This window comes from Sarcophilus harrisii, chromosome 1 (genome assembly GCF_902635505.1).
Source record: "Sarcophilus harrisii chromosome 1, mSarHar1.11, whole genome shotgun sequence".
NCBI lineage: Eukaryota > Metazoa > Chordata > Mammalia > Dasyuromorphia > Dasyuridae > Sarcophilus > Sarcophilus harrisii.
This window is the reverse complement of record NC_045426.1, coordinates 522,885,261-522,908,220: the sequence shown is the minus strand read 5'-3', so window position 1 is coordinate 522,908,220 and position 22,960 is coordinate 522,885,261. Positions and strand designations below refer to the sequence as shown.

General features: G+C 30.8%; 1 protein-coding gene across 2 annotated transcripts in view; it reads left to right on the top strand.

Moving 5' to 3' along the window:
• The window catches only part of NETO1 (neuropilin and tolloid like 1), a 205,781-nt gene that overhangs the window by 14,285 nt on the left and 168,536 nt on the right, over positions 1-22,960 (top strand). For both annotated transcript variants that reach the window (XM_031946699.1, XM_012541572.2), the window contains exon 4: positions 12,283-12,531. In XM_031946699.1, coding sequence (XP_031802559.1) covers positions 12,283-12,531 — 249 coding nt within the window. The remainder of the gene's footprint in view (positions 1-12,282; positions 12,532-22,960) is intronic.

The window sequence follows — 22,960 nt, the reverse complement described above, 5'->3', positions numbered from 1 at the left end:
ATTATAGATAATTTTTCTGGATGTGATATTTTTGGCTGCAGGCCTAGTTCTTTTGATTATCAATAGATGTGATTCAAACACCTGTGGTCTTTTCTTGTGGCTACTGATAAGCCCTGTACAATTCTAATTATATCTCCAATGGTTTTGAATTGCTTTATTCTTATTTATTGCAAAATATTCTCTTTGATCTGGGGGTTTCAAAAATTTGGCAATAATATTTTTATGTGTTGTCCATAAAGGATCTCATTGAGGTGTTGATTGGTTGGTTGATTTTTTTTCCTATTTATACTTTCCTCTCATCTTCTATCACGCTAAAACAATGTTTTTTGGATTATTTCTTGCATTATTGGGTCAAGGTTCTTTTTTTTTTGGTGGCAACTTTCAGACAGTCCAATTATTCTTATATTTTCTCTTCTTGTTCTGTTCTCCGGCTGACATTTTTCTTATAAGATGTTTCATATTCTGTTCTGTTTTTTTCATTCTTTATAATTTGTTTTATTATTTATTTGTCTCTCATACCTTCACTGGCTTCCCCTTGCCTAATTCTAATTTTCAAAGAATCATTTTTATCTTTAAGACTCTGTATCTTCTTTTCTAGCTGCTTAACTTTTTCTCATAATCTTATTTTTCTTGAATTGTTTTTGTTTTTGTTTTTAAGATTTTCCTCAGTGTCTCTCATTTGATTTTTAAATCCCTTTTTTGATTTATATAAATTTCCTTTGGACAGGGAGCCATTTCACTTTACTCTTTGGAGTGGAAGTTTTGTTGTTGTTGTTGCTGTTGTTGTTGTTGTTTGTTTGTTTGTTTGATTTCAGTGTCCTTCTCTGAAGATGGACCCTGGTCTTCCCTGTTCACATGTCAGGTTTCTATGGTGGGGTTCTTCCTTCTTTGCTAGCTCACTTTATTTTAAATAAAAGCTATTAGTGTAAACACCTCTAATCATGGAGTGGGGAGATAGTGCCTCTAGCTTCACTTCAGCTCTGCACTCTGACCAGGAAATCTAAATCAAAAGCCCTGTAGCCAGCAGCATTCCTGCCACACTGTTTCTGCACTTACCTAGTATGCTCATTTTTTCTCACCCAGAGCCAAATCTTAGCAGCATAGCTAGGTCTGGTGTTCCTAATTAGTCAGGTTTCACTCAGTCTTCCAAGGCTCAGACTAATACCCTTCAAGCAGTCCAGAAGTGAAAGATTCTGTAACTAAACCTAGCTAGCTCTAGAGCTCCCCACTTGATTTTTCTGTAGAATTAGCCAGGAAGTGTTTGCACTTCACACAAGTTAATCCCTGGGCCTGAGACTTTATTCAGATCTTCTTTTGCTGTACCTTGGAGAACACTTGTTCTACCCCAAGTCTTCCTGATTTTTCACCAATCTATGTTCATCCTGAGGCACAGTTTTTGGGGGGAAATATTGAAATTTATCTTGAACTTGAAATCTACTTTACTACCTTCCCAGAATCCTCCCCCCCTAAAGTAATAATGTCGAAAGAAAAAGTCAAAGGAGGAAATAAGAGTGCTGCCATGGATTTTCTCATTATGGTTTTCTTATTCTGACTAAGCTCTTTAACAGTAATACTCTTGGTTTACCATCACCTATTTTTGGAAACAATGTAGAAATGAGTAAAAAATGGAAAAAGTAGAAAAGAAAGGAATAATGTATGTTTTCAAAAGCCAGGGAAGTACAAAGAAAAACTTTGTTCTCTATTTTGAAAGACTTCTTTTTACAAGGCAAATAATATATATGTTCTTTTTTTTTAATTTTTTTTTTATATTACTCTACTGGAGTAGAAAATAAAGTCTTGAAATATAACTAAAATTCTAGATTTTGTTCTATTGAATAGAATGTTTGGAAACAAGTATAACCAATTCAGCCCCAATTGAAGAAACCTTTCTTTTTCTTTTTAATAATTATAACTTTTTATTGACAGAACCCATGCTAGGGTAATTTTTTTACAACATTATCCCTTACACTCACTTCTGTTCCGATTTTTCTCCTCCCTCCACCCACTCCTCCAGATGGGAGAGCAGTCCTATACATGTTAAATCTGCCACAGTATATCCTGATGCAATATATGTGTGCAGAACCAAACAGTTCTCTTGTTGCACAGGAAGAATTGGATTCAGAAGCTAAAAATAACCTGGGAAGAAAAACAAAAATGCTAACAGTTTATATTCATTTCCCAGTATTCTTTCTTTGAGTGTAGCTGCTTCTGTCCATCATTGATCAACTGATACTGAATTAGATCTTCTCTCTGTCAAAGAAATCCACTTCCATCAGAATACATCCTCATACAGTATCATTGTTGAAGTATATAATGATCTCTTGGTTCTGCTCATTTCACTTAGAATTAGTTCATGTAAGTCTCTCTAAGCCTTTCTGTATTCATCCTGCTGGCCATTTCTCTTACAGAAAAATAATATTCCATAACATTCATATACGACAATTTACCCAACCATTCTCCAATTGATGGGCATCCATTCATTTTCCAGTTTCTAGCCACTACAAACAGGGCCACCACAAATATTTTGGCACATACAGGTCCCTTTCCCTTCTTTAGTATCTCTTTGGGGTATAAGCCCACTGCTGGATCAAAGAATATGCACAGTTTGATAACTTTTTGGGCATAATTCCAGATTGCTCTCCAGAATGCTTTGATTCATTCACAACTCCACCAACAATGCATCAGTGTCCCAGTTTTCCCGCATTCCCTCCAACATTCATCATTATTTTTTCCTGTCATCTTAGCCAATTTGACAGATGTGTAGTGGTATCTCAGAATTTGCATTTCTATGATCAGTCATGATTTGGAACACTTTTTCATATGATTAGAGATAGTTTCAATTTCACCATCTGAAATTTGTCTGTTCATATCCTTTGACCATTTATCAATTGGAGAATGGCTTGAGTGAACAAACCTTTCTTGAAATAACTATCCAGAAAATAAAAATATATGAATTCAATTATTTTAATAAAATTATTAACTGTCATTATTTGGCATGGCCATTCCTTCTAGAAACTATCTTAGTTTTCAACTTATTTTAATCAAACTTCTAGAATAACAGGTATACGTATGCCTATGACTTCCACTTTGTCATTGTTTTCTTTGACCAAGTATATGTCCTATATTCTCCCTGATATTATTTCTTTCTTTAGTTTCAAAGATACTGAACAGTATCCATAGTCTTCCATCGTCCCCAAATGTATTTTATTTCTTTCATTTATTGATATATTTTCTTTCTGCCAGCAAGCTCTGAGTGTTCATCGCTCAATTTCTGGTTTTCTGATTTTTTTTTTCTTTCTAAACATTCTTTCTTATAGAGCTCAGCCCCTCTGTACCAAAACACTACATCATGTTATACAATATAAATAGTGTGAAATAGTGATTATATTTTTGAAGTCAAAATAAGGGTATAAAGTTTGATAAAATATATTTTCCCCAAATTTGTTTAAAATACACTCCCCCCACCAAAATTCTGGCTATCTCAGAAGTTTAAAAGCCACGAGTGCTATAGACATAGGAAATAGAATCTCAAAGTTAAACAAATAAAGAAATAAAATCCATCACCATTTTTTCTAAAGATAATGAAGTGAAACTCAAAGGTGTTAAGCTCCATTTAAATATTTAATTGCTAAATATGTGTCAGCTACCACATCAGGTGTTGTGTTTTAAAGGCAAACCTAAAACAGTCCCTGCCCTCAAGGGCCTTAAAGTATTTCTGTTGGAACATTTAATTGGTACAGTGAGTAGATAAACCACTGGACTTGATAAATTAACAAGTACTGAGTTTATATATGTAGCCTCAGATTCTGTCTGGCAGTATGACTGTAGAATAGTTATTCAATTAATTATGTCTCAGTTTCCTCAGATGTAAAATATGTGAAATCATAGCCCTTATGGTGCAGGGTTGCTGTAAAAATCAAATGAGATAACATTTGTAATATTTGTAAAGAGCACAGTGCCTCTCCAAAAGTAGGTGCTTTAGTGTTGTTGTTTTTTTGTTCCAACTTCTATATTTTACCATATTTAAACACATTATTTTAAAAAATATAGAACTTATTTTAAATACACTTAACTTTAAAGGCAGAAGAATCCTTAAAAAGCATTTAGTCTAATATCTATGTTTTAGAGAGGAAGATGATGAGAGATACAGACACTTTAGTGACTTTTCCATGTCATATTCTATTTGTTCTCTAAGCAATTTTTCTTCCTAGTTATCTACTCTTTGTAATTGGTACCACATCTCTTACAGGGATCAAAACTGAAAAGCTAGTTGTCAATTTTGTTCATTCCTCTGTTTGATCCATATCCAAGCAGTCACAAAGTTTTATCTGAAAACTTCATTTTGTCTATTACTTTCTCTTGATTTCTATTACCACCAGCTTAAATCTTCCCTGTAGTGGTTTTGGACTATATTAACTACTTATTTTCTTTGTCTTTAACACTCCTTCCTCCACCCTATTTCATATAATGAATATTGATTAATCTTCCATTAATACTCTTTTCATCACTTTTGCTCAACAACTTCCAGTGCTTCATTATTTCAAAATCAAATCAAGTCTGAAAACCTCTCCTGCTTTTGAAAGTTTTATATAATGAGTTCCACCATGCATACAAAACCATATTTCTTAATATGCCAGGGAATATAATTTCTCTATAGTGAAATATTTATTTTTCTTCCTGTTCATCCTTGCTTTTATGCCCATAGATTCATGTTTTTCCCCTCACCTTGAATGATTTCTTCTGCCAATTTAAATCCCACTTAAACTTCAGATTCCAGCCTTCCTCATGAAGCTTGAATCAAATTATTTTACACTCATTTCCTTTTTTCTTTCCCAAACTACAATCATCATTAGTTAAAATGATCATTTTGCTATTTTCTAGGTTTGTACATATCTAATTATATTATCACTTCTTGCTTTTTGTTTCGCCATGTTTTCTTCATTAGATTACAGGCTTCTTAAGGGCAAGGACAATATTTTATATCTGTTGTACTCATGAGCACATGTAGAATATCTATAAGTAATTACTGCCTTTTATTATAATCCTATACTACTATAGGTATTTTATATTTTCAAAAAGAACCAAAGATCATTTTTCATATTTTACACCTAACTCATATTTTTTCATCCTTTGCAACTTTGAACACTACAACAATAATCTATTTAAAATGTTTTTCTCTACTAAAGTCTTATTCTGATGCATCATACTTGTGTGAAAGTGGCTTCATTCTGAAAGGCTAGGTCAGCAAAAAACAATCTAATAGGTTCTACCAACCTAGAAAACTGCTGAGGAAGGGATTTATTGGTTATCAGTGAACTGAAGGGCTCAACTAAGCTTTAGATTCTTGTTATCACAATTGTGGCCCTAGGTAATAGATTTAAACACTCACTTATCCTTATCATTTTTGCCAAGATTTTGTAAATAAAACTATGTTGAACATATCACTTAAAGATATGATATACTTAAATAATGACAGATGAATGTAAAATGAAGAAATAAATCATCAGTGATAGAAGTCATAAGAAATAATTATTAAAATAAAAGAATAATAATAAAGGAATAGCAACCGATATTTTGGCTTGTTCTATAAACTTTATACTTATACTGCAGCTAATAATAACCACATCCTGCATTTAGTCTTTAAATGTGGGTTGATAAAGAACTTTTTGAGAGAATACTATTACATAAGAACTTGAGAAAGTCAGACAACAATCACTATAATATGTCTTAGCATATTAAAACCTAATAATTCCTTTCCAGAAATTAGATATATGATTGATAAAACCAGTAAAATCCGTTAACATGTAGACCTATATCATTCAATAGTAGTATTGTCAAAACAAACAAACAAACAAAAAAAAAAAATCTGTGTAAAAATCTAAAATATAATGTAGGTAAATAAAAATAAATTATAAAGCATAAAGTAATATAATGTGCTTTAATAAGAACTGGGTATCTTACAGAACTGGGAAACAAACATGGATTGTTGAAAATTTAAAAGGCAATATTTCCAAATATTCTCTACCTCACCAAAAAATATCTATTCCAACCTTTTTTTGGAGTGCCATTGCCTGCATCATCCATATGTTATATAAATTTATATCAGGTTTATCTGCTATGAAATTAATACAATTATTATCATAAAGTATCTATTTGCATTTTCAAAATGTTTTAGTGTATTTTAGTAGCACTTGTGATTTTACAAGTATAAAGAGTTTTAAGTGAGAAACTTTCTTTACTAGTTCAGATTAATACCTTTTATTCAACTTAGAAGTTGAGAAGGTTGCCTGGAGAGTCTGAGAAGTGAACTGATTTTGCCTGGGTTAAAAAGAATATATCATCAGAGGCAATGAGGAACCCAGGTTGGCAACTCTGAAGACAATTATCTGTTCACTATTTTATATACTGCATATAGCTAGGAAGCACTGTGATATTTGTTTCATATATTAGAGGTAAAATTTTATTTGCACATGTCCTACAGGTATATGATTTTGGATTCAACACTAAAACAAAAAGAATTCAAATGTGAACTCTTTGTTTCTTTTTGAGTTAGAAACAATTAACCCATTTTTGCATAATTATGTCTTCAAATAGTGTAAACACAGATACTTGTGAACACTTAAGGGAATTCTTCTATTTGCACTAATTGGAAACTAGGCATAGCACATCCAATATGACTAAGATGAATTTCATTGGAGTGGTACCACAAAAAGCTGTAGGAGATCAGAATAAGGAGATATCACAACTAGCCAGAGTGATCAGAGAAATCAAGCAAGAGGTAGTACTGAAGCCAAAGTTTGATGTATGATTAGATTTTAGTAGACTGAGGAATGGATAGAAAGCATTTTTAGTAACTGAAAACATGATGAATAAAACCATAGAAGAGAAATATTTGAGAAGGGATATGTTAGAAATCCTATGTGATGATTGCAATATTGTGCTAATGGGTAGTGGAAGATAAGAATTAAATAACTGTGAACATTGAAATTATGAATTTCACTTATGAATTATGAAGAGTCTTAAATGTTTGGTAATGATTATGTTCTCAGTTCTTTAAGCAGTGGGAAACTATTAGGAATTTCTGAGCAGGAGAATGATATCAGAGGTTGAGAATAATTCATCCGATGTCTATTGTTGTTCATTTATTCAATTGTATCCAATTCTTCATGACCTATGTACCATAACGCACCAGTCACTTTTATCTCTCAAAGTCTATCCAAGTTCATGTTCATTACTTCCATGACTATTCTTCTATCTCCTTCTCTGTTGTCCTCTTTTCCTTTTGCCTTCAATTTTTCCCAACATCAAGGTCTTTTCCAGTGAGTACCATCTTCTTATTATGTGACCAGAGTATTTAAGCTTCAGCTTCAGTGTTTGACGTTCAGATGAATAGTCTAAATTAATCTCTTTAAGTGATCTTCTTGCTGTCTAAAGGACTCTCAGAACTCTCCTCCAGCACCACAATGTCAAAATATCAATTTTGTGGTGATCAGCTTTCCTTAAAGTTCAACTTTCATAGTCATACCTTACAACTGGAAAAACCATAGCTTTAACCATATGGACAGATGTTGGCAATGTGATATCTATGCTTTTTAGTACACTGTCCAGACTTTTTGAAGGCTATTCAATTTCTTCTAAGGAATTCTTGCCCATGGTGTTATATAATGATCATCTGGAGTAGATCTATCTGCTCCAATTCAAGTGAGTACACTGACACCCGAGATGCAAATTTTCATCTTTCAACATCTTGTTTGACAATATACAACTAATTTTGCTTCATAAAACATGCATTCCAGTTTTCTACACAATATTTTCCATTACAGCATCAGACTGTTTTTTTTTTTTTTTTTTTTTTTTCCCCTACCCACATCTTCCTTTTGGATTCGGAGCTGCTTGTAATTGTTTTCCACTCTTCCTCTGTAACACATCGGACACATTCCAACCTAAGGAGCTCATCTTGTAATGTCATTTCTTTTATCACTTAAATAATATGTTTTGTTTTGTCTTTTATTTATTTAATTATCTTTACTGTATTAATTTGATATTTCCTTCTCCAATGGATCATGTTTTGTTAGAACTCTCCACTGTGACCTGTCCATCTTGAGTAATACTGCATGATACAGCTCATAATTTCATTTAGCTATGCAAGCCTCTCTGCCTTGACAAACAAGTCAATAATCCAAGAAGAGATTTATCTAATAGCAATGAGTAAAATGAATTAGAATCAAGAGAGCTTAAAAGTAAGAGTTATAAGTTGTTAATATATTGTTTGAAACTATCTTTCATTTTCTTATTTTCATCCTTAGTGCTTAGCACAATGTCTAGCACATAGTAAGTACTTAACTGATGTTCATTAAATTGAATTTAATTATGAAACAAGTGAGAAGACCATGTATAAGATTTTTATACATGGTTGGAACTAAGGTGATGACAAGAATAGAAAGGAATATAATCTTTTTGAGAAAAGGTACTGTACTTTTTTTCTTGTACTTCAGTAGTTACTACAAAGCTTTTCACATAAGGTAGTTACTTATTTTTATTTGAATTTGGAATGCAAGGAATATATAGAATGTTATTGTGAAAATAAAATTTTATGTGGCATCTGTTGAACACGGCACGGAACAAGGGAGAGGAATCACAAGAGAAACTTTTCTTGATCCTCTGAGCTCTTAGACATGACTTTATATTTTGATGGATTTTCTATGTAAATTTTAAATTCCTTGTGGGTTATTTTTTATTGGGCTTTGTATTTCAACAACCATCTAGTTGCATTGCATAAAATAGGTATGTAATAAATATTTGCTGAAGAAAACCGAATTTATTTCTAGGAACAGGGAAGTCAGACGCAGAAGAATTTTGAGGAAGAGGGAACAGGTTTTAGAAATTGTTACCAATTTTTTTGACATTGAATTTGAAGTGCTAGTAGAATGCTGAAAGAGAAAGGCCCACTAGACATTTAGAAATTTAAGAAACTCAAGGGAATAATACTAGCTCAATTTTTAAAAAAGAGTAGTTTTCATAGAGTTGATCATTGAATTATATAATCATTATAATAAACCTCCAAAATCATGAAGTTGGGTAAGTAAAAAGTGTTGAAATTCAATTCTTGAAGAATGCTCATAATCAGATGCTGAAACAAGTAGAATTGAAGAAATAGAGTTGTAGTGAAAATAGGAGTCATCAGAGAGATAAAATTAGAAATATAACATTGCAAAGTCAGGAATGGAATTGGTAGCTGATGGTGTCACACACTAATGGAAGGTCAAAGATGATTTCTAAAAAAAAAGGCTACAGAAATTGGCAATGCTTAATAGAGAAATTTTAGCAAGTAGTAGACAATACAAAGGATATAAAATTTAATTAATAGTAGGAAAGTGAAAGCAGACAGAATAAAAAAATGTTTAATGAATTCTTATAGCAAAGAGAAAAGGGTTGAAGCACTACATAGTTTAAAGGTTTTTGTTTGTGTATGAATTGAGTTGTTGATTGCTATATTTTTTTTGATGAGGAGTCTTTGGCATGATTATTGGTAGAGGATAAGGGACTAGAGGAGATTAAAGATGAAAAGGATAGTAAATAATTGATGGAACAAGGACATTTTCTCCAAAGACAACTGGTTAGTTAGAGAACTGGTTAGTTCTGGCAATGAAGAAAAAGGACTTTTCTCTTAAAAATGGAAACTTATAACTAAATGGATAAAGCTTCAAACCAAAAAAAAAATGATATGGAAGAGAAAGTTTTTTTGAAAATTTTCTAGAGAGCATTCTCAAAAAGCTGTACCATGATTGATTTTCTTTTCCAACCATTTAATGGAAACAATCTCTGCAGGAAAAAAATACATGTATACATATATTTATATATATATATATATATATATATATATATATATATATATATATGTAGAGAGAGAGAGAGAGAGAACGAGAGAGAGACTGTCTTTAAAAATGCAGTTTTTGGAAATGACATAAGTACAATTAGTATCTTTTCATGTTATCTAGTATGTTAGCTTCAATTTCTTCATCTGTAAAATGCTCTGGAGAAGGAAATGGCAAATCACTCTAGCATCTCTTCCAAGAAGACCCAAAAGGGATCACAAAGAGTTGAACATGACTAAACAACAAATAATTTTTGTCTCAAATTGTTCATATTGATATTTATGCTGCACCAAATTTATTCAATTACCTGATGAAGACTTACTGAAATCTTGAATTAATTACTAATATCCATTTAATTTACTAAGTTAAAAAGTAAAAATATATATAATATAAATATATATATATATAAATAATTATATAGATTTAAAAAATATCTTGGATAAGGTCCTTTCTTAGTCACAAAACATTTGAAAATACTTATGCCCAATTCAACATTTCTCTTAAGGGCTTTTTTTTAAAGGGGAGTCTGTATTTTCTCTCACAATATGATTATTATAAAAATGTTTTCCATGACTACACATGTATAACATATATTGATTTGCTTGCATTCCCAAAGTGTGGGGAGGGAAGGGAGGAAGGAGAAAGGGAGAGAATCTTAAACTCAAGTTTTGAAAACAATGTAATTGGGGAAAAATAAAATACCAAATTAAAAAAAAATGTTTATGTCAAGAGGAAATATCCCTACTATGCAAGATGAGGTTATTTCTTTAGGTTAAATTAACCATAGTTGCACCCCTGGAGTTCAGTTTATAATTAGATTTATGTGTAGTGAGAATAAATTAGGAAAGTAAACATCTGACCTTTCTGAGAATAATATATCAGAGTTGGAAAGAACTTCACAAGTCATTTAGTCCAACCTGTTCCCAAACCTACCAAAACTTTCATGTTGAACAAAGATATCCCTCTATAACAAAAGCAACAAATGCTCATTCAATAGTGGTTTAAAGAATTCCTATGCAGGGTGAGCCTATTACCCTTTAAGGTAGATCACATTCTGGAATATTTCTAACTAGGAATGCATTTTCCTCAAAATCTTTACTATTGCATTTCTACTTTTTTTTTTTTTTTTACCTGTTCTGCCCTTAGAACCCAAGAAAAATAAATTGTAAACCTCTTTCTTATGATTCTTATAATTCTTCAAATTATTACGGACAGTTTTCATAATTCCACTAAATCTTCTTGAGGCTAACCATTTCCTATTCCTTCTATTAATCTTTATATAATGTGATCTGAGTCTCTTTCTTCCTCCATTATCATGCTTGGTCTACTATGGATTAGTACCCTTGCTAAAATGCTATGCCTAGATGTGAGCTGATTAGGGAAGATGATAAATCCATTAACCTCAAACTTCTCCAAAATCTACTTTTTTGAAGTTTCTCCTAAATTGTTTTCCTCCTATTTTGCTGGACTTGTCTTTTACAATCTAGGTAGGTGACAGAATATCTGCAGATTCTTTGAACCTTCTCTTTTTGTGATATTTCTTTCTTGATGATCCCTAAAATCATCAAGCAGATGGTAGAGCTTTGTCATCCTCTGGTTCACACAATGGAGTACAGATTTTTCAGTAAATTACACATCTAAGCAAACGGATATGTAAGATGTAGCTATGTCTTCTCATGGATAAAACTAAAATCTCCTGACTTAGTCACACATAATTTCAACCTTTGAGAGATTTGTAACATTTTAATCTACATAATCTCCAGAGCAGTGTGGATTTGAGAAATAATTAAGTAGAAAATCAATATTGACCTCAATACATTACTATTTCATCACTGTTACTCCAAACATATACATATCAAAAGGTTGTATATAAGAAGCTAAATGAAAAGAAGGGAGCATCAGAATAAAACATAAAATACTCTTATTAAGTGACTTCTCTGGAAATGTTGTTTATATTCCTATAGAGGATGGCTATCAAACTAGAACTGAACAATTCTTTGGGATATCCTAGAGAAAGGCCACTTCCCTTTGCCACTTGTTCATATTTAATGTGGAAAAGTGGCAGAGGGAAGCTTTATTTATTTTTTTTCTTTCTAATCCCAAGATGATGTTTAACTACTTCCTTTTCATAAGGAAAAGGAGAAAAAACCCATTAGATTTGTTTACCATTATCAATCCTTTCCCCCAATGAATATTTAGAATTTCCTTGTGGAAATCTGGAATCCTCCAGGGAAAGCATGCCTCTTTAGAATGTTATCTATCAGAATACATGTGCTTGCTTTTTATTTTTGAGTGTTTAGCACAATCATGATTTGAATATCAGATCTGCAGGGAAAATCAGAGATGCATCAGAAAATTAAAACTAAACAAGATTAGTAAATAATCTTCTTTCACTCATCTTTTTCAGCTGCCCCCAGACAATGTATTGAACTTTACTTTGATGAAAAGTACTCTATTGAACCCTCTTGGGAGTGTAAATTTGATCATATTGAAGTGCGAGATGGACCTTTTGGCTTTTCTCCAATCATTGGACGTTTCTGTGGACAGCAAAATCCACCTGTAATAAAATCCAGTGGCAGGTTTTTGTGGATTAAATTTTTTGCTGATGGAGAGTTGGAATCTATGGGATTTTCAGCTAGATATAATTTCACAACTGGTGAGTAGATAATCTCCTTTTCCCCTCCATAATTGATTATTTGTGTATTTTATAATTTTAACTTCTATACTTTTATCAGACTGATAAATTTTGGTGGAAAATATTATCATTTAATATTTAAAAATGCAATTTTTTTGCTTTGTTCACTTCATGACATCTAATAGAGAAAAAAAAATCATTTCCTTATATGAGAGAAGCAGTTAATTCAAATGACTTTCAATAATATGAAATCCCGTACTTTTAAGAAAAAAATTGATTAAGAAACACTATGTTAGGAAGTATTAATAAGTTGAATGTGCTTGTAGCAATGCAAAATGCATCCATCATAATGTTCTGGAAAAAAAAACAGTTTTGATAAAAAGTATATTTGCTCTAAAAAGTATATCAATCGCACTTATTAAACTTGTAAGGAACTCACTGGAAAAAAACTAATTTCCTTTTCCAAAAAAGGCAAATTCCTAAGAGCCTGGCAAATAAAGTCAGATTTGGAACAGTCAGTTGAATATTTTATTCTGAAAGATCTGGCAGGTTTTATTAATAATTTTATGATTATATAGCCTATATCAATTTGTATTTAGTTTGCATTTTTTAAAAAAGTATGTTTGATTGACATACTTAAAAGATTTCATTTTAACATATGTATATGAATATATGTATATATACACATACATCAGACACACAGATATATATGTATACATATATGTATGTGTGTATATGTATGTATATGTATATATATATATAATATGTATGGATTTCATTGCAGAAGTACTGCACTGCAGTGATTTGGATTTGATAAAATTATATTGTATTATTTAGCATATGAACAATAACCATATTATACAAAGAAATGTGTTCATTATCATTTGAATAATTTATAGGTATGTATTTAATTATTCATTTAAGTTATTCTGCATGTATTGAAGATTTAGAATCTGAAAAGTTGATAAAGGAATTATTCTATGTTCCAAATATGATTTTAAAAATCACTTTTAAAATAGGCTGCATAAAGATGGGACATTAGTTGGTTCAATAAATTTAGGATTTATGTTAGAGGAAGTTTGATATGGATTTTATGACAGATATTGATCTTAAACCATAAGTCTTTCCCCACCTTAGACCCCTTGAAGTTTATAGGCAATTGCTTTAATTTTAGAAGATTTTATGTTTAACATAATTTATCACACCATAGAAGTTTTGATGAAAATAAAATTTCCAATTGTAATTTCCCCTTGACATATATTGTTATTTTCTTTCAAAAAGTAATTAATTTCTCCATATTTGTAAAGAGGCAAGGACTGATTTTTAATTATGAGAAAAAAGTTACAGTCTATATTGCTTTATCCAGCAAATTTCTCATTTATGTAAATAAAACAAAATATACCATCATGGGTAAATGCAAGCATTCCTAAAGTGTTATAATACATCTTCTCTACTATAATGGATTTTTAATATTTTGAGTTCTGAGTTTGGTGACCAAAGAATTAGTGATTGGGATATGAAGTCTTGGCTTTCATGGTGAGAATGGGGACTGTCTAATTTTTCTGAGTAATAAAGTCTTTCATTGACCAGGTTGTGTTGTTGCTTTTGACTCTTTCAGAAAGAGTCTATAGTATGAGAAAATAGTTTTATTTTCTAGAATTTTATGGATTCCTACTTTCTAATCACAAAATATGTCTTGTTTGATTCCTTTCCATGTTGTATCTTTGTATCCTGTTTCTATATGATCCATTTTCAGTCATATATCCTCACATCAACACATATATACATATATTTAAAATATATGTGTATATATATATATATATATATATATATTTCTATTAAAGAAATGTATTTATATTAAAAAGGAACAGTGCCTACAAGTAGAATGCATTAAGATAAAAAGTGTTATTGAGAGAATACAGCATTTTTAAAAATATGAAGCAAGAAAATTTATTTTCAAAATAAATTTCAGTGTTTTTGTGTTGTATCAACATTCAGAAAATATTTAAAATTTGTCTATGCACACAGAGAGACACACATATATATGTCTAAAGGATCACATAGAATATAATGATGAAATAATTATGGTGTGAACTCACATTGAAAACATCATGAAAGAGCTTTGACTTGGGCATTAGGAGAACTTGATTCTGGATCTAGATATATTATAAACTAGCTGGGGGAAATGTAGAGGATTTATTGGTTTTGGTTTCTCCATCTATAGGAAAGCAGATAAAGCTAAAAAACACAGTGTTCCTTTTTAGATATAACAATAAGAACTTTTATATAGTGCTTATTATATGTCAGGCAATGTGTTCTAAGTTCTATACAATTTTGTCTCATCTGATTCTCAAATAACTCTGGGAGATAGATGCTATCGTTATCCATATTTTACAGATAAGTAACTGACCAAGGTCATACAGCTATTAAGAGTCTTAAACCAGATTTGAACTGAGGCCCAGAATTCTATCCAATGTGCTACCTAATAATCCATGATTCAGTGACTCTGTCCCATATTGGAATATGGGAAAATTCTTTCAGAGGAATGATCTGTTTCCAATGTCATCACCCACATATCCAGCACAGATGGGAACATGTTCTGTTCTTCCCATGGTTCAAAAAAAGCCATGCAGGTTTGGTAAGAGATTTTCTGGCTTAGTTTTAGGAAAGTCAGTTTTTGATTCTATAAATGAGACAGGTTCTGAAATATTTGGAGAAAACGTAATGCTGTTGATACTTAGTGATATTTACAAAAGGGGATTTTATAGAAGAAATCTATGATTTCATTATAAACTATTTCAGATGAGGAAACTTTTTGTCAAGGCAGCATGAGATCTGCTTTGCAATTGATAATTTTAGAAAAATCCCTGGATCACTGAGGGCTTAAAAAATTTTAATAGGTCACACAGCAGTAAGTTAAGAAAACTTAATCAAAGTTTTCTTGGCTTTTAGGCTAGTTATTTATCCATGACGCCATGTAGACATTCAAAAGTGTTTACTTAGTGATTGATAGGAAGTCTTCTTGGCTCCTAATCTAGAGCTAGACACTATAAAATTCTGCCTTTGTGGATAATTGTTCACAACAAAACACTTATAGAACTCCTGAAATCCAAAAGAATACAAAAATTCAAAATCAAACAGAGAAACATTATGATTATTTGTAGATCAGTATTATTGCAGAAGAGATTATCATTTTTTCCAAAGAGAAAATTAGATTAAAAAACACACAAAGAAACTTTTTAATTACTAAATGTCCTAATCTATTATTGATATAAGCTATTCAATGTCAACTTAATCCTATAAACATTTATTAAATGCCTACTATGTACAAAAGATCCAGGCAGGTACTTGAAATATGAAGGGGAAAAAATGAAAAAGAAAAACAGAATAAAATAAAATAGTCCATACTCTTGACAAGTTTTACAGAAAGTGAGAGAAGGTTCAAGAGAGGTAGCACATGGCAAAGGCATATGAGAAAGGATCACTTGAAGAGAGAGAAAGTTTTGTTATCTTGATGAGGAAGGACAAATAAGGCTTTATGAAGGAGGTGAACCTTAAGTAGGATTAGGATTCCAAGCAGCAGAGATAAGGAGAAGTACATTGCAAGAGATGAAATCAGTTACTGGAGAATCTAATTTAGGAAACAATTAGTAGTCCAGTTTGAACTGGGAATAGAATACCTGAAGATATGAAATAACACTTTGATAGAGGATTATAGAGAAATTATAAAGTGGTTTAAATGCCTTACTAGATTATCATTTTTCCTAGAAATTTTAGGGAGTCCCAAAAATTGAATAGATAAGTGGGATTATCAATCTGATGTATTTTAAAAGTTGTTTTGGCAGCAATATAAAGGATAAATTGAAGAAAGGTTATATAGACAGAGACAGAAAGGAAGAAGACTAATAGGGAAGCTATTGAAGTAATTGAGGTAAGAGATAATGAAAGTATAAATTAGGGAGATGACTGTGTGAATGGAGAAAAGAAACTAGACACCAGTGATATTGTGAAGGTTATGAAACTCAGAAATTAAGAGGATACCTTAAATAGAAATGAGTGTTTGTAAGAGAATTAGATTTAGAAATGTAAATAATTTGTATTTGACATGTTGAATTTGAGAAATCTATAAGTCACAGAGTAGGACATAGAGAATGCAGGTGACAATGTAGGATTTAATTTGAAGAAAAAAGTTAAAGCTACATATCTGTTAATATAAAAAAAATATCATGCATCTTTGGTATTAGATGAGATGACAGAGAGAGAAGGAGAAAGAGAGAGAGTACATGGAAGAAGACCAAGTACAGAACTCTATGGCATACCTATGCTAACAGTATTGGAAATCAATGATTCAGCAAAAGAGAGTAGGTTAGAAGAGTAATAGGAGGAAAGAGAGAAAACAGGTCACAGAAGCCAAAGAAAAGGTTACTGAGAAGGAGAGGATGTTCATCAATATTAAAAGCTACAGAATGGTGAAAGAAAATTAGTAATGAAAATCATTCAATTTAACAGTTTCACTGAGCAGCTAGGTGGTACAGTGGATAGAATGCCAAGCCCACTGTTAGTCAAACTCATCTTCCTGATTGAACATCTGGTTTCAGATTCTACTAAGTGTGACTCTGAGCAAGTCACTTAACCCTGTTTGTTTCAATTCCTCATTTATAAAATAAGCTGATTAAGCATATGGCATCTCTGTCAAGAAAACCCCTAATAGGGTCACATAAAGTCAGACATGAATGAAATGACTGAACAACCTACAATAGTCTAGGTAGTCAATCTCATATATCTAGAGTTGGTAGATTGCAGTCAGAAGGAAATCAAAGAATGAACTAATACTAAAAAAAAAAAAAAAAAAACAGTTATTAGAATGAATATATGTGTTTATAAATATATGTTCATATATATTCTATATATACCCTGTACATGATTATATATAATCATATATGATACTTATATGTAAATATATATCTATATACAAATATACTTTATACATAATTATATATATATAGGATTGATTAATACATACATATAAATACAATTTATATAGCTCTAGGGAGATATGAATTAAGAGCATTTTATGTCCTGTGATTTTAACAATGTAAGTATGCTCTCTTCATATATTTTCAGATTTTTATGGTTCTTATCCATATTCTTCAATCGATCTTTCACTGGAGAAAACTATTAAAATTTTTATGTTCTATGTGTATCAGTGAAGTGTTCAGCCAGCCTAGGAGTTATCCCTCATTGATGTCACGAATAGGCATATTTCCTTTCAAAATGTACATTGTCTTAATAATATCCTTTTTGTACCTCTGGATACATCAAAAATACTAAACTTGATTATTGCACTGACAGTAGTAGAAAGATATATACACTATAATGTGGAAGAATTAGGTTTCAGTTCCTCTTTAATTATGACCTTGACCTTGATAATAATGACATGACCTTGAACATATCTCATGGAGGATGTTTATAAACTGGTGAATGTACACAAAATGATAATCAAGATGGGAAAGGGTCTTGAGTTCAAACTATATAAAGATCCTTTGAAGTCACTGGGAATATTTTGGTTTGAACAACAACAACAAAAAAAAAAAAACTTAGAGGAAATTAGAGGGCATCATCACTCTCTTCAAATATTTGAAAGTTGTTCATGAGGCTTTGGTCACAAAGGGGCAATTAAAAGCAATAGTTGAGAATTTTAAAGAGGTAATTTAGGCTTAAGGTAAGGAAAATATATTCTTGGAATTGTCATTTAAAAAAGGATATAAAAATGACTTTCTTTAAGAGGTAGTGTATTTCCTACTCCCTTGAAATCTTCAAAATTTAAAAAAAAAGGATAGTCATTTTTAAATGTATCAAAATGGAGATTCTTTTGGAGGGTATATTTTGATCTAGTTGATTCGGAGATCTCTGTGATCCTAAACTGGGAATTTACTCAGTGAAGTGGTTCTAAACCATGTTTTCTTTTCCTAAACTTGAGAAATTTAACAATACATTTTTCTAAGATCATTTGGCTTAGCAGTCTATGAACCCATGATGCAATAAACTATATAAATATCACTTTTTGAGCAGCATCATGGATTAAACAGCATGGGTACTCCTTCCATCTCTGCAGTATTTTATGGCTCATGCTTTAACTTATTAATTAAAAAAAAAAAGTCATGAATTGTTACTTGAGAAATTTTCACCTAGAGGCATTCTTATAATAATGTACATTTCTGAACATATCTATACTATTTCTAGGCTGAAGTAGAGACCACTTTTGGGTCCATACCCAAAGTTTTTGCATTTTGTAAAAACATTGGATTATAATTATACTCAGTCAGGTTTTTCAAAACCCCAAAGTCACCTCTATTTCACAATGAGAAATAGAAGTAGGAATTAAATAAATGTGCTTATACTAAAATATATTAACTTTAAAATATTATTCTGAATAATAATGGATTATCTTTTCCCCACTTAATAGCATTTTTACCAATTACATATAAAATAGTTTTCAGCATTTATTTTTATAAGAATTTGAGATCTAATTTATTTTTATCCTCCCCTCCCCAATATAGCAATTGGATAGAGGTTATACAGATAAAATTACATTAAATATAATTTTACATTAGTCATTTTGTTAAAAAAAAAATCAGAATAAAAAGGAAAAACCATGAAAAATGAAAAAAAGTGAAAACATTTCAATCAGCATTTAAACCCCATAGATTTTTTTCTCTTGAATATGGATAAAAATTTCCATCATGACTCTTTTGAAATTGTTTTAGATTATTGCATTTCTGAGGAGAGGCAAGCCTATCAAAACTGATGATCAGTGTTACTGTTGCTGTGTACAATGTTCTCCTGGTTTTTGTAACATCAGTTCATATAAATATTTTCATGTTTTTTTTTTTTCCTGAAATCTGCCAGCTTATCATTTCTTATAGAACTATATTAGTCCATTACATTCATATACTACAATTTATTCAGTTATTCCCCAATTGATAGGTATCTTTTCAACTTACAATTCTTTGTTAGCACTAAAAGAGCTTCTATAAATATTTTTGTATATGTGGGTCCTTTTCCATTTTTTATGATCTCTTTGAGATGTAGATTTAGTAGTGTTGTATTGATAGATCAAAGGGTATGCAAAGTTTTATAGTTTGGGGGGCATAGTTCCAAACGATTCTCCAGAATGGTTGGATCAGTTCATAATTCCACCAACATTGCATTAATATTACAATTTTCCCATATCCTCTTCAACATGTATCATTTTCCTTTTCTATCACTCAGACAATCTCATTGGTGTAAGATGGTACCTGAGAACTGAGAACTTAATTTAAAGCATTTTTTCATATGACAAAAGATAGCTTTAATTTCTTCATCTAAAGCTTCACATTCTTTGAATTCATATGAAAGTTCATATTCTTTGATCATTAATAAATTGAGAAATGATTTGTATTGTTATAAATTTGACTCCGTTCTCTATATATTTGAAAAATGAGGCTTTTTTCCTCAGAAAGTGTCAGTAAAAGTTTTTTACCCGTTTTCTGCTTTCCTTCAGTTGCAAAAACCTTTTTTTAATTTAAAGTCATAAAAATTATTCACTTTAAATTTCATCATGTTCTCAATCTTTTGCTTGTTCTTCCTTTCTCTATAGATGTGATTGGTAAACTATTACCTGCTCTTCTAAATTGCTTATGGTATCTACCTTTAAGTGTAAATTGTATACACATTTTGACCTTATCTTAGCATATGGCATAAGATCTCAGTCTATACTTAGCTTTGCCATATTGTTTTCCAGTTTTTGTCAGATACAAAGTTCTTTTCTCGGAAGCTGGGGTCTTCAGACCTATCATAAAGTAGATTACTAAAGTCATTGTCTACTGAGTCTTGTGTACCTCACCTATTCCACTGATCCAATACTCTTATTTCTTAGGCAGTACTAATAGTTCTGTTGCTTTGTAATATAGTTTTAGATCTGATATGGATAGGTCACATTATTTTGCATTTTAAAATTTTTATTTATTTGTTTAAAACAAGTAGAAAAAAAAGAAAAACCAAGAAATAATTTCATATGCATACCAGAGCATAAGAGAAAATCTATTAAATAAATACTACACTTTGCTTTCAGAGCTTTCCATCTTTTCTTTGCTTCTTTGTGGGTTTTCTTTTGTTCTTTGCTAAGCATTTTTTACTTTCTTCTTTTTTTCCCCTTTCCTCCCCATGCAGTACAATTAAGCATAGATACATACACACACACACACACATGCATGTACACATACACATGTAAACATACACTTCTATATATATATATATACATAGACATAGAAATATAAATAGACGTGTGTGTGTGTGTGTATATATATATATATATATATATATATATATATATATGATGTAAGGTCATATTATGCATCATCTTTTATAAGTTCAAGTCTTTCCATATTTTTGTAAATCCACCAAATCATTTCCTACACCATAGCAATATTCCAAGTTTGTATAATTAGATTGTAAAACAAAGTTGATTTACATGGCTGACATGGCTGTGGTTTTCTTATTTTCTCTTTTGATTAAATTTATGTAGCTTAACCTTTGTCTGAGATCCATGGTTGCTACCTCACTTTTTTGTAATAAATCCTTATTTTTTTTCCTAATAAATTCTTTTTTTCTAATAAATCCTATTTTTTCTAGTAAATCCTTATTTTTCTAGTAAATCCTTATTTTTCTAATAAATCCTTATTATTACTTATGTTTGTGTATATCTCTTATTTCCCATTCCTGCTGAGTCCTCTGCTTTACTTCTACCAACTACCTTGCCTTGTTATTAACCTTCCACACTTCCAAGGATCCCCTCATATCCTCTCCGTCACTCTTTATCTCCCCTTTTATTCTATTGTTATTAATCTCATTTCTTTTCATCTATATGCCTTCTCTACTCCTCTTATCCTAATTCTTTTTCCTCTTATTTCTTTATAAATTTAGAAAACTTTTATGCATATATATGTATAAACAATTTTATACATATGTATGTGTGTGTATGTGTATGTGTGTGTGTGTGTAGTTCCCACTTCAATCCATTCTTCATGAGTAGGATTCCAGAACTACCAGCCCTCTGTGTCAGCTCTTATTCTCTCACCTCATTCATATAACAAAATATAATTACTGTTCCTTTTCTTCCATAGTTTTGCATTTTAGAATTATATCATACTTATCGCTATCCCAATCTTTCTTTTGAATTACCCAATTATTCACATCAGTCTTGGACTATTGGTTTACATTTCCATATATAAAACACCAACAGTTTGTTCTTATTGAGCCTTGATTGTCTTTGTTTTTACTTTACATTTGTCTTGTATCTTATAGGAAAAAAAAATTCCCAAGTTCAGGTATTTTTGTAATAAAATCCTAAAAGTATGGTAATTCAGTCAATATCTTTTTTTATTCATTCAGAATTATGCTTACCTTTTCTGGTTAAGATATTCTTGGCTACAACCCTATTTCTTTTGTTCTTTAATATATAGTGTTCCAAGATCTGAGGTTTTTTAATGTAGCCACTACTAGATCTTCTGTGGTTCTAAATGGGGCTCTAATTACATTTGATTTTTTTTTTCTTGTTGCTTACAATATTTCCTCTCCTTGATTGGGGATTTCTAAATTCGGCTATAATGTTCCTGTAGGTTTTCCTCATAGGATCTCTTTCAGGTGTTATTGGTGGGTTTTTTTTCCTATTTATACTTTCCCTTCTTCTTCTAACACTTCAGAAAATTTTAAAAATATATATCTATATCTATACATATCAAGATTTCTTTTTTCATCATAACTTTCAGGTAGTTAGATTATTCCTAAGTTTCCTCTTCTGGATCTATTGTCCAAATCTGCTGTTTTTCCTCCTGGATTTCCACATTCTCTTCTATATTTTTTTCATTCTTCATACTTTGTTTTATTTCTTGATCTCTTATAATATCAGTGGTTTTCCCTGACCTAATTTTAGATCCTTAAGAGTAATTTTCTTTTTTTGTGTTTTTCATTAATTCCTTTAATATTATTTATCTTTTGTTCTTTCAGATGTATTTTGGGTTTTTTTTTTAGCTCTACAGAATATTTTTTCAATAGTTTTATTGGCATGGCACAGAATAAATTAATTCAGGTAGAATTTTAACAAATAATGAATTATCTTAATGTTCGACTTCTGGTTTTATAACATTCATATGATAGTTAAAAATTGGATTTTAGCAAAGAACCTCTCTTGCCCTTTTCAATTAATTCAAATTTTATTTATTAAATCTGATTAGAAGAGAGAATCATGATAGTAAAATATAAAAAACAATTCTGAATAAAGTTATAAGGAATATTTTTAAAGAAACCCAAGAAATCTAAAAAAAATACACACCTCCACACTCCACACTGACTTCAAGTGAGGTTTATGCACAGAAAAGATTTAGTGTAATAGGATGAAAATTAAGCTAAA